Source organism: Sceloporus undulatus, chromosome 4 (assembly GCF_019175285.1).
Source record: "Sceloporus undulatus isolate JIND9_A2432 ecotype Alabama chromosome 4, SceUnd_v1.1, whole genome shotgun sequence".
Taxonomy (NCBI): Eukaryota; Metazoa; Chordata; class Lepidosauria; order Squamata; family Phrynosomatidae; genus Sceloporus; species Sceloporus undulatus.
In genome coordinates, this window is record NC_056525.1 from 226,057,716 (window position 1) to 226,074,933 (window position 17,218).

The 17,218-nt window shown below is 38.4% G+C and overlaps 1 protein-coding gene across 6 annotated transcripts in view; it reads right to left on the reverse strand.

The window, feature by feature from the left end:
• The window catches only part of RSPO2 (R-spondin 2), a 132,603-nt gene that overhangs the window by 40,004 nt on the left and 75,381 nt on the right, over positions 1-17,218 (reverse strand). For 4 of the 6 annotated variants that reach the window (XM_042466405.1, XM_042466406.1, XM_042466411.1 and 1 more), the window contains 2 exons: positions 7,625-7,768; positions 3,510-3,698 (listed from right to left, as the gene is read on the reverse strand). In XM_042466405.1, the coding sequence (XP_042322339.1) occupies positions 3,510-3,698; positions 7,625-7,768 (333 nt within the window). The remainder of the gene's footprint in view (positions 1-3,509; positions 3,699-7,624; positions 7,769-17,218) is intronic. The other 2 variants (XM_042466410.1, XM_042466407.1) reach the window with 1 other exon arrangement.

The window sequence follows — 17,218 nt, forward strand, 5'->3', positions numbered from 1 at the left end:
CACTTATTTTGCCAGGGACAATATATCTGCAATTCCAGAGACCCTCACCTTCAATACATAATTTATTAATGGTGTTATAAAAACTATTTTAGTTTATTGCATTTTTGAGATGAACACTATTTTCTCCCTCCTGTTTAGAAGGAAAGCGAAGCTTCCATTTAATTTCTGGATGCTCCCTGCTGCCCCGCAACAATTACTTAGTGTTCCCTTTGGTTTTAGTGTTACTGAAGCAATACTTCTGCAGCTATTATAGATATGTGAAAGCCAAGCACAAACCATTGGTATCATTTTCCCCTGCCATACGGCTCAAAATCATTCTGCCAAACAGCAATTCTTCCTCTTTGCAAACTCATTATTGGCTCCCCCAACCCTCACTTTCATGCATAGGAATTTATCCCATCTGCATTTCTATTTCCATCCTTTGGAAACCATGACTATTGGCATAATTACTTTTACAAGAATATAAGCTCACATGAAGGTGTTCCTAGAAGCAAGGAAATTTGCTTGCAAAACTCAAGGAACTGACTTGTGAATGAAACATTGAATGGTAATAAATATGTCTAGCTTAGAATTACAATGATTAACATGGGGCATGAGGACAACCCAGAAATATTTGAACAGTAGAAATTTTGAGGGAGCAAAAAGATAATTTATTACAGAACACCATGAACAATGAGAACACCATCACCCCCTTTTTAAAAGGATCATTGCAGCTCAGTGTGAAGAGGCATAGGAGATGGAAGCTGAAATCTAAACAGAAAGATTTAATATTGTGTAGAAGGCAAAGGCAAACCCCCTGAACAAATCTTGCCAAGAAAACCCTAGGATAGGTTTGCCTTAGAGTCACCATAAGTTGGAAATAACTTGAAGGCATGCAACAACAGATTTCTACCTTGGGTGAAATATGACGTAGTATTCCATTTAAGTCAAGCAAGATAGGGTCTGTAATGCTAAATTGTTTCACAAGAAAGCAATGAACACTAGTGGTAAAACAGCAGGTGAAGACTAACTGAGAATCTGGAGCTTTGTCAGTCAGACAAGCAAATGGACTAAGTTGCTATAAGGCAACTTTTTATAGCTACATAAGTGAAAGGGGCATTGTTGGGTTTTCTTTAATTCACTCTCGCCAAATGTGAAACCAAAATGTGAATATACTTCAGTCTTTACACTCTTCTAAATTTTGTAATATTTCAGTATGTGATATGGGGATATCAAACTCACTGAATCATAGAGTTGGAAGAAACTCAAAGAACCATCTAACTGAAAGCCTTGCCAAAGCTGGAATTCATTGCTAAAGCACCCCTAAGAGGTGACCATTTTAAAAGATTCCAAAAAAGGCCCATCTTCTACAACAGTCTGTTTCACTCTTTGCACAGCAATTGTCATTAGGAAGTTCTTCTTAATGTTTAGATGGAAACTCTTTTTTTTCCTCCTACAGTAATTTAAATTAACTGGTTGATGTCCCATCCTCTCAAGCAGCAAAAAATAATCTTGCTTCATGTCCAATGTGACAGCCTTCCATCTCAATCTATGGATGCTTTTGGTAATATAATCTATCCCACATGTTGTTCTGCATAGACTGTGAACATTATGAAAGGTTTTCCTTCTAGTTACCAAATAGACTTTTTCTTACTACTTCCTGCATTTATAACAGGAAAGGAGATCAAGTAGCTTTGAGATGTTGTATCCCACCCCTGCACTGAAAAAGAAAATTATTAGGAAATCACCATATTTATAAATTAATGACACAGGTACAGTCAAGTTATAAGTCAACCAAAAGCATAAGTAATCTAGTGTTAACCATATGTAAGCTAAGAACCAGAGCTATGCAGTACAGGACATAAGAATCTTGCAATTAATTGCTTCAAAAATACAGTTATATTTAACGTATTTGGGTCCCAACTTGGGAGAAAAGTGGGATAAAAATAAAATTAATAATAATAATAATAATAATAATAATAATAATTGGTTTTGAGCTCCATAAACTGCCAATGTGATTTTGGGTGAGAGCTGGCCAAAACCAATCCAAAGAAATTCTGTATTTTGGTAGTAGTGGGGGGGGGGGAGAATAGTACTCTCTTGGATTTCTTTTGAAAACAGAAGCAGATGTTATTTTTAAAATATAACAGAATTAGAGAACTTTGCAATGAACAAGAAATACATGAACAACTAGTTATAACAAATACATAAATAACCTAACTGCTTAAGGTAAAATTAATCCTGCAACTATTTTTTTTCAATCCTTTATTCTCATCTATCCTTTTCCTCAACTGCCCCCATAACTGCAAGGTTACTCCTTCCATTCTCTTCCATCTCCCAATCAGACTTGCTTTTCATGTCCAATGATCCAAGGAGGGAGATGTGTCAATCCCAAAGTTTAGGGTAAGACACCTCTTCAAAGACCTTGAGCCACTCCAGACATGCATATCATTCTTTTTCCTCCCACTTGACCATTCCTGTATCAGGTTCACCAAAGTTCCAATTTTATGCATGCTCACTTGGACGTAAGTGTTACTGAACTCAATGCAGCTTACTTATGACATATACGTAACAATGGTGAGAAGAATGTAGACTGAGATCTGTGGGTGATCTGCGGTAAATCAGCAGAGGTTTAAGACTCCTAATTATTTAATAATAGTAACAACAAGAAAGATCTACATTGCTAGAATTAAGATCTCACCTTAAAATACACTGCTAGAATAAAGAGAAACCAGGAACGGATTCTTGTCTGAAAGAACTATAAGCCTAGTTGTGAAAGAACTATAAACCTAGCCTTTCTCTGTATTTCATTTTCCCCATATGTATTGTCAGCTTCCCCCAATGAGGGGATTCTTGGAGTTGGAATAATAACAATAACAATAATAACAATAATGATAGGAGATATTTTCAAGCTCTGTTCTTGAAGTAGAAGTGAAAAATGAAGTAGGTTCTGCATGTATAAATCTTTGCTTATTTCATTCTTTTTAAAAATGTGGAAATTTTCTCCTTCTAGGTGAGACTACAAGAGTTCTTGTGCATTTGTCATTTAGCATATCAGAACATTTTTCTACAAACATTTCATTTTCTCAAAAAATGGCAATTTTTGCCTTTTATGCAAAATAACATGTTTTGTGAAAAAATGAATGAAAACAAAAAATGCAGGAAAGTGCTGGTCTTTCTGCTTTCAGTGGGGTGAAATATCTTGCAGCAGTAGACAATTTTCTTGATAGGCTTTCCTGATGTGTTTACATGACCAATGGACAGCTCTACTTTGACACACACATTTTGCCATCATTTTCTTGAGTTTCTTGTGATTTAAAAGATTACACTAATATGAAACAACAGTTTTATGCAGTATACTTCAAACTCTCATAAATGTATACTACACATAGAGGTGCAGGCTGTACTTCTAGACTTGTATGATAACTGAACAGTAGGAGAGAGAGGGCATTCTGTATTTCCCTCACATAAACAAGCACAGCTTTAGTGAAGGAGCTCATAAAAATTGCTCTGGTATTTTGTGTGCTTACCTCCTGGACAGTGCCTCAGGGCCATTTTACATCTTCTGGACTCTGCAATGGTTGGGCAGGGCAAAGTGTCCTTTGCTGGCTTTTTCACAATTTGCCTTGTTCTTGTTTCCAAACCCCACTTAAATCCACATGTCTTGTTGTTCCTGCTGCAAGTTCCCCACTCGCTCCATGGGCCTACTTCACAGCCTTCTGAGGAAACCAATGAGAGAGAAAGAGAAGGAGAGAGACGGAGAAAGAGAGAATTAGTTAGTACTCTCTGACTTCTGATGGCTTCATGTGATCCTTGCACAATAAATGTCACTGGGGAGAAGGATGAGTAAGGGTATACAGAAATCTAACCTTTAGAAGTAGAAGATTTTAATATTCAGTCACAGATGAATGATGAGCAGACTTAAAGTTTAAGGAAATTTCCACAGGATAACCTTATTTAATTCTTATCACCATTAAGTGGGGGGGGGGAAATATCTGTGAGAAAAGTGTCCTAACATATTAGTGAGGCAGCAAAATACTTATTCTGTGATAAGTTCCCTGTACCATTTCTTCCTTCAATTGCATTATTTTCATGTTCATTTAAAAATCATTTTCTTTTGGGGTGATGGGTTCATTAATTTTATATTATGGAATTACCTGGCCCAGAATCCTGTTGGTGTCTTATGTGTGTATAAAGGGGGAGGCTTTACTTTATAATGCAAAATGTCTGCATTTAGTTGCAGGCTGAAGAAGGTGAATTGTGCATGCAGTGCCACTGCACATGCAAATGCTCACAATATGTACATTTGGTTGTGTATTCAATTGCCATATTCAGACGTGCATTCAGTTGCAGAATGTTGTCATTGAAAACAAGGGTTGTATAGCACAATCAATAAGTAACTGAACATGTAGTGACTTGGGGCCTTTTCACACTATACAGTTCCAGCAGTTTGATTCCACTTTAACATCCACAGGAACATCTGGTGGAATCCTGGGATCTGTAGTTTGACGATTCTAAACGTCCCTAATGTTAATATGGGTCTTTAAAAATTCACTATAAAATATACTGTAAACACAATTCATCAGCTTCTCCTAAATAAAATATAAGGATGAGATCACTGTTACATATTAGAGGAAACATTCTTGCTCACTGGGGAGATGTCCTAAAACTATATAAAGAAACTTTGTATTTATGAATACAATAAAATGCAGGAGTGAAAAACAAGAGTATCATTTTTTATTAGTTACATTTATACTCTGTGACTCTCTCAATGAACTGAAGATGGCATGAATGGCTCTTCTGACTTTGCTGTCGAGAGACTGAATGACTGACAGACCCAGTGTCAAATAATGATTTGTGATTCAGTGGTTTTACGAACCTAGATCTCCTAAATCCTAGTTCAGTACCCTAATCACTACACCATGGTCACTCTATAGTGCATATGAAATGCACAGAAAATTAATCTATATGCTGTCTCTATGTGTGTTATATCTTCAAGACACCTGTTGATTTTAATGGGGTTTTCATAGGCAAGGAATATCTCTAGCTTTTCTCAGGCTATCTGGAGGGGGTGAAAATTGGCTCTCTTATTATCTGGGCAACAAAGCTGATGATATGGTCTCTCTTCTAAGTAAACAAAGGGTTAATAATATAATGGATTATGTTACATTTATCACAGTCAGCATAATGAAAGAGAAACAAAGACCATGACAGACAATTAACCAATGAGGACAACCATTTTTGAGAAGTGTGAAAGCTCTGAGATACTTTCAAGATGAGAAGGTATAAAACACACTGCTATGAGGCACAAACAAGATTTTTGGGACTGATTGAAAGATAGGAGAAATGCTGTCTGCCTTACCATCCCTAGGGAAGCTTGGTCATAGGCTGGACAAAGTGGTCCATGCTCCCTGCTTTGCATGAATATCCAAAGACTAGTATTGCGAGTAGACTAGGAATGTCTAACTTGTCATGTTATAATTTTTGCTTTCTTTCTAACCTCAGCTGAATATGACTTAGGTGCACTACAGACCAGCACTTTGTGCCGGCCTGACCACGGACTAGGGTTACATGAGGGTCAAGCATTTACTTACTCAGCAACCCTACCATGCACCCAGAGCACCATCTTGGTGCATGCCCATTCAGACGGCACATGGCATGATCTAGCACATGCGCAACACTTGCACAGTGCTGCACAGGAGGGGTGTCATAAGGCCACACTGTGGCCCTTATGGTGCCCCTTCTAGAGAGCAAATAGAAGCCGTGTTTCATGGCTTCTATTTGCACTGGGTTGGGGGCGTAGCGTGCAGCTGCCACATCCCAAACCCAGCCCTTCCAGGGGCGGCACAGAGCCGCCCCTGAACGGGCTGTCCATCAAGTCCCTTAGACTGTTTTTATAACTTAAATCTACTCCTAAGTAATGCCTGAAGATGATGTCTTCATATATAAGGCATCATCCTTTTTGCTAATGTAAGATTGCTTACTTTGAATAAAATCTTTCCTTAAAAGATTTCTTCTTTTCCATTCTCTTTTCATGTGGGTGAAGAGATGGGAGCATGTGTGTGTACATGCTTAGGATTCTTGTCTCCTACATGAGGGGAGGTCAGACGTTGGAAAAGGTGCAAGTTAAACTCCTCACTGACTTCCCACTAAGTGATTGAGACTTGGTGTATTCGTAGGTGGTGACAGCTCATACAGTCATGGTGTTTCCTCTCCTACTAAGAGCAAGAACTTTTTTATTGTAAGAATGGTTTGTCAAAGGAACAAATTACCTAGAGAGGTAGTAAGGTCTCAAAAAGAAACTGAACAGCTGCCTGCTGGGGATGCTCTAGCTAAGATACCTCAATTGAGCAGAGAGTTGGACTATCCTATGGTTCTATGGTCTGTTTGATTAGTTTCATCTTCTCAGTTGCCTCTGGGAGAGTTTCAGGTATTACCTAAAACCATCTGAGTACTTTGTAGAGCCAAATTGGAATGTTTGAAGCCTCTTCCCACTTCCCATCTCAAGACCATCACTAGTCTGAATATCAACAATTCCCCATTCCCTGCTTTTTATGCCCTTTCACATCTTCAATCATAAAGTACTCTGGAGAAACCAAAAGTTTCCACAGTAGTTTGTGACAACTGATACTACTTAAATACAGATTTTGATTTATCAGAAGAAATGGCCAGAGTATTGGAACTGCTGCTGGTAAATAGTGAAAGTCCCTCTTTGTGCACTTTGTGGGAGCAATACAAAGATTTCTGTGTGTTTTTGTGATGTGATGCTATTAAATTAGAGCCTTCTCAGTTGTGACACCTCAGTTGTTGAATGTTCTCTCTCTCAAGACCCATTTCCTGCACACAATAAAACCTTTTTATTAAAGCCCTTGCTGTTCTCTCAACTTCATTTTATGGTGACCCTGTCTTAGGGCTTTCTTGGGATGATTTATTCAGTGAAGGTTTGTCATTGCTGTCCTCTTAGCTTCCTTGAAGTCAACCAATAGGTTTCCATGGTTAAGTGGGGAGTTAAGCCCTGACCTGTTTTTCGTCAGTGTTTTGGGGAATTAATTATTTCAAAATGTTCCTGCGCATGGCTTCACCTAACAAGTTATTTGATGCCCTTTTCGTATATTATTATTATTATTATTATTATTATTATTATTATTATTATTATTTCAAATATTAAATTGTCTTAAACTGCTAAAACCGATATTACTAGTACACTTCTCTAGGCTCTTGAGATACCATCATCCTTCTGTATCTACAGATTCCTTTTCCAAGAATTTAACCATCCATGGTTTGAAAATATTAATATAAAAATCTCAAAATAAGCAAACCTTGATTTTGTCATTTTATATAAAGAACACTATTTCTATGACATTATATTTAATGGAACTTGAGCACTCACTGATTTTGGTATCCACAGTGGGTCCTGAAACCAAGATAATAAGAGTGCACTTTATTACAGTAAGATATAAATATTACGTTGGGATACAAATATTGCAGTAAAAAATGAAAATGAAAATATACTGCACAACCTTTCATCAGCCAAAGTGGAAAATAACTTCAGAAAGTGTGCTAGTGTTGCAATACTGAGGTGAAGTTGGGGAAGCTGAATACATAGAAAGAGTTGAGACAGGAGAGGTATTGTACAAGTACTCACCCACACATTCCATAGTCTCCTCTAAAGGCATGAAGCCATCAGGGCATTCTCCAAAGCAACGGCCTCGGTAGAGATAAAACCCAGGTTTGCACTTGGTGCAAAAGTCTCGACTAAAACAAGAATCACAGTTCTCTATTCTGCATCCTAAGGGGTTGAGGGGGAAAAACACAGTTGGCTTTTTTTTTTCAGTTTTGCAATTCATTGGATATGGTATCAAAGAACTATAAAGTAGCTCTGAAATTTTTATGAATATTAAAGTGCATATTTGTTACTACTACTACTACCACTACTATCATCACTATCATATTTATTTGTTTCCTTCTTCCCCAAAACCAGGACTCAAAGTAGCTTAAAAATTAAAACAGATACAATATAGTTCAAACATACAAAAGGTCAACATTAAAATGAAATAAACTATCAATGATATTTAAAAAAACACATATAATTAAATACTAAAAGACAGTTTTAAAATTTTGTAATTAAAAACAACCCAGCCTTTTTCTAAAAGAGCATTCAGTTTTCAAAAGGCAGTAGGAACACAAAAGTGTTTGCCTGCTGAAAGGAAGACCGGAGCAAGGGGGATATAGTTTCCCTAGGAAGGGAATTCCAGCACCTGGGGGCATCCAATGAGAAGACTCACATTTCCAACAAACATGCCTATGGAAGTGGTGAGACTGAGAGAATGACCTCCTGACAATCACAGGGCCTGAATAGGACTGTATAGAAAGAAAACAGTCTGTCCCATACCCTGGACACAAACCATATGTGTCTTTGTAGACCATAACCAATGCTTTGAATCCACCTGGAAACATTTGCCTAATAAATGAGGAAGACTAGAACCATTGTGCATGATAAAAAGGTAAAGGTTTCCCCTATGGCATGACTGTCAAGTCATGTCTGACTTTAAGGGGCAGTGCTCATCTCTGTTATTAAGCCAAGGGAGCCAGCATTGTCAAAGATGATTCTGTGATCATGTGGCCAACATGACTGCATGGAACGCTGTTACCTTCCCACCAAAGTGGTACCTATTTATCTACTTGCACTTTTACATGCTTTTGAACTGCTAGGTAGGCAGAAGCTGGGTCTAGTGATGGGAGCTCACTCCATCTCGTGGTGCCTGGGTTTTGAATTGCTTACCTGCTGACCTTGGGATGATCAGAGTCAGCGTCTTAACCACTGAGCCACTGCATCCTATGCAAGATAGCTATATTTGTTGCATTTCTTATAATCCCACTAGCATAACGGGTGTGGGCACAGAATTTCCTACACATATATTTTGAACACGTTTTTCAGTCACATAATTTATTACACATTTTCCCATTAACTAAAGCACAATTGATCATATTTTTCAAGAAATGTATTCTTGGCTCCTTATTCGCATCAGCACCTGTCTCTTGTGAGAAAGAACACTGTCTCACTTAAAAAGAAAAAAGAAAAATTATGTCACCTACAAGAGAATTGTTTTTTGAGTCCTGTACATCTCTCCCCCCAATGTACACATGGTTTTCTTCATATTTTTCTTCACTGAAATGTATTGCAAACTGGAAATGTATGGATTTTCCAGGCCAGATGCATTTGTCCTGTTCTCATTCTCAGAAGATGCAAAATGGATATTTTCATGGGTAAATGCAAACTCAACAAATTTCTTTTCCATCTTAAATGATAGTTAAGAATAGAGCACCTATGTTCAAAAGCAATGCAGCCCTAATTACCAGAAGTCAAATAATCTCTTTACCTGTCATCTGGGGCCCACACAAAATTCTTTTTTAAAATGTCTCTGCCTTTTAATATATCTTTTTTTCTCCTTTTTAATATTTGAAAAATCAATGTGTTTCTCCCATTTATCCTGCTTCATTGCACCTGCTACTGTTCACTTCATTGAAATAGTCTAGGTGTTGCTTCACACCTGGAAACCTTATGAAAAGACTAGAAACCCCCCCCCCCCCCAATAATATCATTATGTTTGTTATCATACTCAATAGGAAAAAAATGAGAGAGAAGATGTCACTGTATTATCCTTATCCTGTATTGTTCAAGTAATACAACAGTCCACATATTAGCCATTAATGCTCATGTATTAGCTGTTGCTTCAAATATGGGCTGGGAGGGTGATCTGTTTGGAATTTATTTTTCCATATGGATTGTATAAGGGAGAGAAAAAGGAACTGCAAATATTCTGAGTAAAAATTTGGGTACTTTATAAAATAAAAGGTTGTAATGTTACCTATGTCTTTCAATCAGCCTTGAGAGACCTTGTCTATGACACCTTTCTGTCTGAATTGAATGGAGAATACATGTGGTGTTTCTCAGTCTATGTGAAACCTTAACTTTCTGTTTCTTGGACATAGATCATAGGTAGATAATCTGGGTTACATCTTTCGCTTTTTGCCTTTCCTGGCAGGCAGACATTCTCTTATGTTTAGATGATTTTTCACTATTGGAATGTTTATTATTACATTTTGGGAACCATCAACCATTTTTTCTATAGGGAAGTGCTGGAACTGAGTTTTCTGTGGACAGCAAGTTATATTTTACTTTCATATGCGTACAAATGAATCTCAATGCCAAATTTTGGTCACTTGTAAATCAGTCCCAAAAAAACATAGACATAACCTTAGATCTGAGAAGGGCCTGCAAATCATACATAAGAAGAGAAGCAAAAATTACAGGCAAGATCATAATATGAATATTGATTGTTTGAGACCTAATCTGCACTGCAGAAATAATGCAATTTGATCCCACTTTAACTACCATGACTCAATGCTATGGAATTCTGAGATTTGTAGTTTTGTGAGATTTCTTCCTTTGTCAGAGAGCTCAGGTGCCACAACAAACTACAAATCCCAGGATTCCATAGGATGGAACTATGGCTGTTGTGATGTCAAACTTTGATTCTGCAGTGCAAATTGGACCTGAATTGCCATTGACACATCATTTCTGGTCAGTTTTAGTATCACAGCTACTATTTATCCCTGCAGGGTAGTGGACCTATTAACATGGTCCTGCCTTGAAAGCTAACAGATCCTTCAGAATTCTGGAAAGCCTTGCAGGGTTTTATGACTGGTATCATTGATGATCATGTTAAAGCCCTGATCATTAGATGGATTCAAAATTTAACTAGGACTATTGACATAATCAGTCCCAAACTTCTTTTCTGACTAATTACTAATTGGGCTCCTTGATGTATAGAGGGCTTCAGGGAACTGAAATGAGAAGGATGACAACTAAAATAGATGGCAGAAAATTATTCAATTTATATATATGACTAGCGCCATAGCATGTCATGAAGACGTGCTAGGGTTGCCTCAGGGCATCTCTTACAGATGCCCTACAACCCTAGCACGTCTTCCGTATGTCAAAATGACCTGTGGAGATGGGCGCCGCCATTTTGACGCGATGGACACCTAGCATCCACACGTCATGGCACCACAATGACATTGTGATTGTGCCACTGGTGCACTGCGGTGTCATTGTGGTGCTGCAAAAAGAACCCGCTTTTTGTGGGTTCTTTTTGCTCCGCAAGGAAGCTGCGTGATTTGTCCGCTGCAGCTTCCTTGTGGAGCAAACCAGGGCGCTGGCAGACTGCCCTTTTTGGGCAGTCTGTACCGGGCCATAGTGAATATCTTTGTTTCTATAAGGTGACAATACAAAAAACAAAGAAAGCCTTCTTCTCTGTACCTATTGCATCTTTGAATTTGCATCCAACTGAACTATTCAGGATGATGAGAGATCTAACTCAGACACCTTCTCCCCAAATCCAATTTTAGAGTCTTCAGAAGTTTGCTGTGATGTTTTAAACAATTCACAGACAAATCTCTAAGATAAGAGTCAACTTAGATGCTGTCATTATAACAGAAGTTGACTGGGATGTCCAGCAATCACGAAGCAGTGTCAGTTGGTGAATACCGCTGATTTGGAAAAGCTGCTAGGGTAAGAAAGATAATGTGTCCCCTTTGATCCCTGTCATTCTTGGTCATCCAGAGAGGAGATGAAATTAGATCTCAATTACAATATATTAATGTATCTCTCAGAGAGGGAAGTTTTTAAACAAAAGCACTGATGTGACCACTTCTTAAAAGGCCCTCTCTGGACCCCCTGGACTAGAACAATTATAGACCAGTATCGAATCTTCCTTATCTGGGCATGTTGATCAAGAAGGTAGTTGTGTTCCAACTCCAGGCAGTCTTCTTAGACCCATTTCAAACTGGCTTCAGAGCAGGATACAGAGCAAAGACTGCTATGGTCACCTTAGTGGGTGATCTTCACCTGAGCATTCACAGCGGGAGTATGTCTTGCTGGTACTTTTGGACTTCTCTGTAGTATTCAACATCATCAACCATAGTATTATTCTGGAATGCCTGAAGAGTTTGGGGATCACTGTGGTTCACTGGTTCCACTCCTCTTAGACAGGTTTCAATCCTCTTAGATACCTCTTAGATGGTGGTGCTTGGGGATAACTGTTCCTCAAAAAAGCAACTATTATATAGAGTACCACAAGGTGCCATTCTAATTCTGTTTAAGTTCTCTGTGAAACTGCTGGAAAAGATTGTCCAGAGGCATGGGGCAGGATGTTATCAGTATGCTGATGATACTCAAATGAACTTTTCTGTGTTTTCAATAATAGCATCAGCTAAAGATTGCATGTCTCCTCTGAATGAAAGCCTCCAGGATGTAATGGGAGTGGATGAGGAAAAACAAATTGAAACAAAATCCAGACAAGACAGAGGTTCTTACTGTCAAAGGTCCTCACATGGGTTTGAAAGTGTACCAAACAGCCCTAGGATGGGGGTTACACTCTTCCTGAAAGACCATGTTCATAGCTTAGGGGTGCTCCTGAATCAGCCACTCCAAATGACAGCCCAGAGAGATGTGATGGCCAGGAGTGCTTATTATCAGCTTCAGCTGTTACACCATCTGCATCCTAGAACTAGAGTACCTAAAAATGGTAGTGCACATGCTGGTAGCTTCAAGACTGGACTTTCTGCAATGTGCTGTATATTGGCCTACCTCTATACCAAGTTCAGAAACTTCAATTCATTCAAAACATGGCAGTTTGTTTACTGTTACTAAAATTGCATCAATGGTTACCAATTAGTTTTCAGACAAAGTATAAAATGTTAGTTACCTTTAGTCCTAACATTAGTTAGTCCTACATGGTTTGGGTCCAGGTTGCCTACAGGATTGCCTTCTCTCATATAATCTGCCTCTTACACTCATGTCTTCTGGGAAACATCTACTTCAGTCTGGGAAAACTAGACTGACCGTTACCCAAAAAGACATTTTCTTTGGCCACCCTCATATTATAGAATGACCTGGCAGAAGAGATTTGTCAGCCTGATAGACTGCGTGTATCTTAATCCAAACTAAAGACTAGCTTCTTAAGGTAGGCTACTCAGATTATTTTTTTAATTATAGTTTTTTAAGTATTTATTTATGGATTTTAATATTATTTGTTTTATATTTTAGCTGATATTATGGGTGATGTTATTTGTTGTTGTTCCCTGTCTTGAGCCACATGGAGAGGTGGATAAGAAATTGTTGTTATTATTTACTGATTGGAAAGCTGGCACTAAATGGAAGTTTTCTAACTTTTTAAAGAAGTCATGAGCTCAGTGTTCATGCATCACTGAACTGGGAACATGCCAATCTCATATGGAAAAGCATTAATAAATACCACTGTTCTCATACCTCCCAACATTTCACAAATGGAAACCAGGACACCTGTGGCCAAGCAATATGTGGTTAAAATGGAAAAAGTTGTTAATGAAGAAGAACAAACAAGTTAGAAAGACTGGAGCAATTTGCTTTGACACGAGTCTATAAGAAAGAGCAAGATTCTGGCCTCCTCTCTTCTCTCTGCTGAATTAAGTGCAACAGCTACTTTTGCAATTTGAATTCAGTCTGCAGCAATGGAAATAAGACAAAGACAAAGGGAAAAACCAAGGAGACAAAAGAGAAACTGGGACTTTTTAAAAGTTGGTGAAAAAGTAAGATGGCAGAGGATTAATCAAGACTAATCTTGCTAAACCAGAACAGTTGGAGGGTATGAACTCTCCAGATAGTACAAGCGAGAATCCTGCCTAAAGTCTTGGAAAGCCACATTTAGTCAGAGGTGGCAACACCAAACCATATGCCCCAATACTCTTGTTCTGTATGAAGCAGCTTCCTGTTTTCAGTATAAGGCAAGGTACATAGGTGAAAGATGAGTAACAAAGGAGTCTGCTGTCATATAGCTTTTTCGCTCAACTCCCCTAAAAAATCATGGTGTATAACCCAGGGAACTGCAGCATCTAAATTTAGCCAGTAATTTGTTAGATCAAACCTATCAATTTATCCCAAATTAGGACATTCTGCATTCTATAAAACATATTTCTACATACATATGTATAGAATGCAGCATAAAAGGAAACGTGAGTGCACATGAGTGGCGGAGCCAGTGTGGTGTAAGTGGTTTGAGTGTTGGACTACAACCCTGGGAAACTAGGGTCTATGTTCCCACTGAGTCATGGAAACACACTGGATGACATCAGGAAGTCACATATTCTCAGCCTCACAGGAAGGCAGTGGCAAACCTCATCTCAACAAATCTTGCCAAGAAAACACTATGATGGGTTCTCTACAGGGTTGCCATAAGTTAGATATGAGCTGAAGTCATATAAAAACAAAAACAACAATGTCTGCATTCACACACCCATACAGAACACACATAGTTAATGAACAAACATGAAAATATTTTCACAACACCTATTTCCACTTCCAAGGAAAAAAGATGTAATGTTGCAATGGCTTTCTTTTGTCTCCTTTTTGCAGGCTCTTCGTGCTTCTGACCACATTTTAACCATACTAAACATACTAAGTGGAAATGTGTCACTCTCAGTGTATTTTTCACTGTGGTTCAGCTACATAACCGAATTTACTCAACAGTTAGTTGGTTTCTCTGTAAAATATTTTATTCTCACTTGTCCCACAAATTCATCCACAATATACTACAGAATGCAATCTGTACTTTTTCTTTTTTCTCTCTCAGTTGGCATTCTTGATACAGTGTTATGTGGTGTTCTACTGACTGTATTTTTAATCTTATTTCAAAATAAAATTCCATTTTTTAAAAAGAAATATAAAGCTTTCATAGGCTAGAATTTTAACATGAAGGAAAGAGCATGTTGTATTCATTTGGTTCCATTGAGAAGTTTCACTATGAAAATGATAAATAAATAGTTCCCCACATAATCTAGTCCAGTGCTTCTCAATTATTTTCTGTCATGCCCCCCCTAGGAAGAAGAAAACATTTCGCGCCCCCGCGCGACTGTAAATAGTATCATTTGTCTATAAAATTGTTATAAGTAACCTCTGCATAACACTGTATCCTGAGCCTCGCGCCCCCCTTTACGGAGCCTCGTGCCCCCCCCGGGGGGGCCACCCCACTATTTGAGAAGTACTGATCTAGTCCAATCTGTTTTCTTATTTTTAGATGAATCGACAAATTCTTAGATGACTATTGTATTTAACTGTAACAGAAATGAGTTAAATGAAATGCAAAGTTATTGTGGGATAGGGTTTAAACTTGTACAAAAGCCTTGTGAAATCAATGCAGCAAATGTACCCCCATGTTTGTGTGTGAAAGAGAAAAAGTTGGAATGGTCAGGAATGTATATATTCAAGAGACTGAGCAGAAACCTATGTGCAAAGAGCTCTATGTTTACATGTGCAGGCAACTGTATGTTTATGTGTACATATGTGCATTTGCATGCACAATGGCACTGCATACACAAAACACTTCTGAAAACTATGCTGTTCTATGTCAGACAAAAATGTCCAACATCTGTAGGGAACTTACATATGTTGTTAAAGATTGTTTCAGCCAATGTTTGTATGTCTATCAGAACCACAGCTCTAAGTCCATGGAAATGTAGGGACATGGTACTTGACATGTATACAAAGGGAAGGAAGAAAGGAAAAAGTTTGGTATTCACAAAATCTAAAAAGTAACACAGTGTGTATGAATAATAACTAATTTATATACTGCTTAAAATTCTAAAACAAACCAAGTAGTGTTGGAGTTAAATCATCCGTAAAATGCATCAAATGAGAATGTAGGTCCTATGTTCTCTGAGAAAATACTAATCAGGCTCTGTTGTAACAAAAAGCCTAGAAAGTCATATCCTGTGTTGAGAGACCAAGGGGCGAGTCAGACTGCCCTGAAGGAGTGGCTTGAAGCAGCCCCCGAGAAAGCCTGATTGGTACTGTGGCAGCCAGGCACCGAGGCCCCAATCTGCCTTTTTCCGAGCTCAAAAAGAAGTGGCAAAGTGCAGCTCCTTTTTGTGCCTGCAAAAAGCCGGCTTTTTCTGCCACGCTGTGGCTTTATGGCACTCCTGTGGCATGAGGCATGTAAACACCGCACCACCTGTACACCTGGAAACCTGTACACATCTGGCCAGACATCTTGGGGTGTGTGGCATCTAAACACCATGCCTCCAAGCCACTGAGAAGCTGGCGTTTAGAGCCGGTTTGCTTCGCCCTCAAGTAATGAATGAATTCTTTAAATGTCCCATGTTTCCAATCCACTATAGGGTTTTTTCCCCCCAAGACTTTTTGTGACATCAGAGACATCAGAGACTGAATATTGTTTTCTCAGAGAAAATAGGACTTGAGTTTTCATTTCATGTATTTTATGGACAATATAACTCCAATACTACTTTGTTTGTTTTAGAATTTTAAGTAATATATATAGTGCGCCTGCATATTATGTGGGCGCGATATATGCAGTTTTCAGCATATGCTGAAAGCCTCTCTGGAAGAAGCCATGGCAGGCCCTGGAAGAAGCAATGGGGCACACACCCACGCCACGCACACCTAGGGTTGCCATAAGTCAGGACCTCCAAACCGGGACAAATGTAGGACAACATTTTTGAATGTAGGACACAGTTTTTTTTATAATGAAGGACACACGAAAAAAATTGATGCTTTTTAAAAAATGTTAATATAAATGCATGTTTCTTAGGCAAGATAAAAATGGAGGACATTTTGGCATTATTCCTAGACAGATGGCATTAATGTACTTCACTTTCTAATAATAATTTTTTTTATTTATATACCGCTATTCCAAAGATCATAGCGGTGAACAGCAAGTAAGCTAATTAGCAAGTAAGCTAAGTAACTTTCTGGCCAAACACCCCCAACCTCCATTCCAAAACACACACAACAGCACATTTGGGCATTGAACATGGCTTTAATTAACATGGCCTCTTGCATATTTCAGAGGCTTATTCCATAACCAAACCCCTTGGGTTTAACACTTAGCATGGCTATGCATATTGAACATGTCAAGGTGGTTTCACAGTTCTTGCACCAACTATACTTCTCAGAAGTGTGTATTTGGTCAAGGCACTTTGGTTTTTCTTCACTGTGCATGAGTTTGTAAAAATCACAGCAATTTACACTGACCATGCCTCAGAACCAAAAACACACAGAAAAGGCCCTTTGGAAGGTGACACTCTCTTGGCTTCTGAAACAGTGCCTGGATGCCTCTCAAGCAGACTCATATCATCATCATCATCATCATCATCATCATCATCATCATCATCATCATCATCA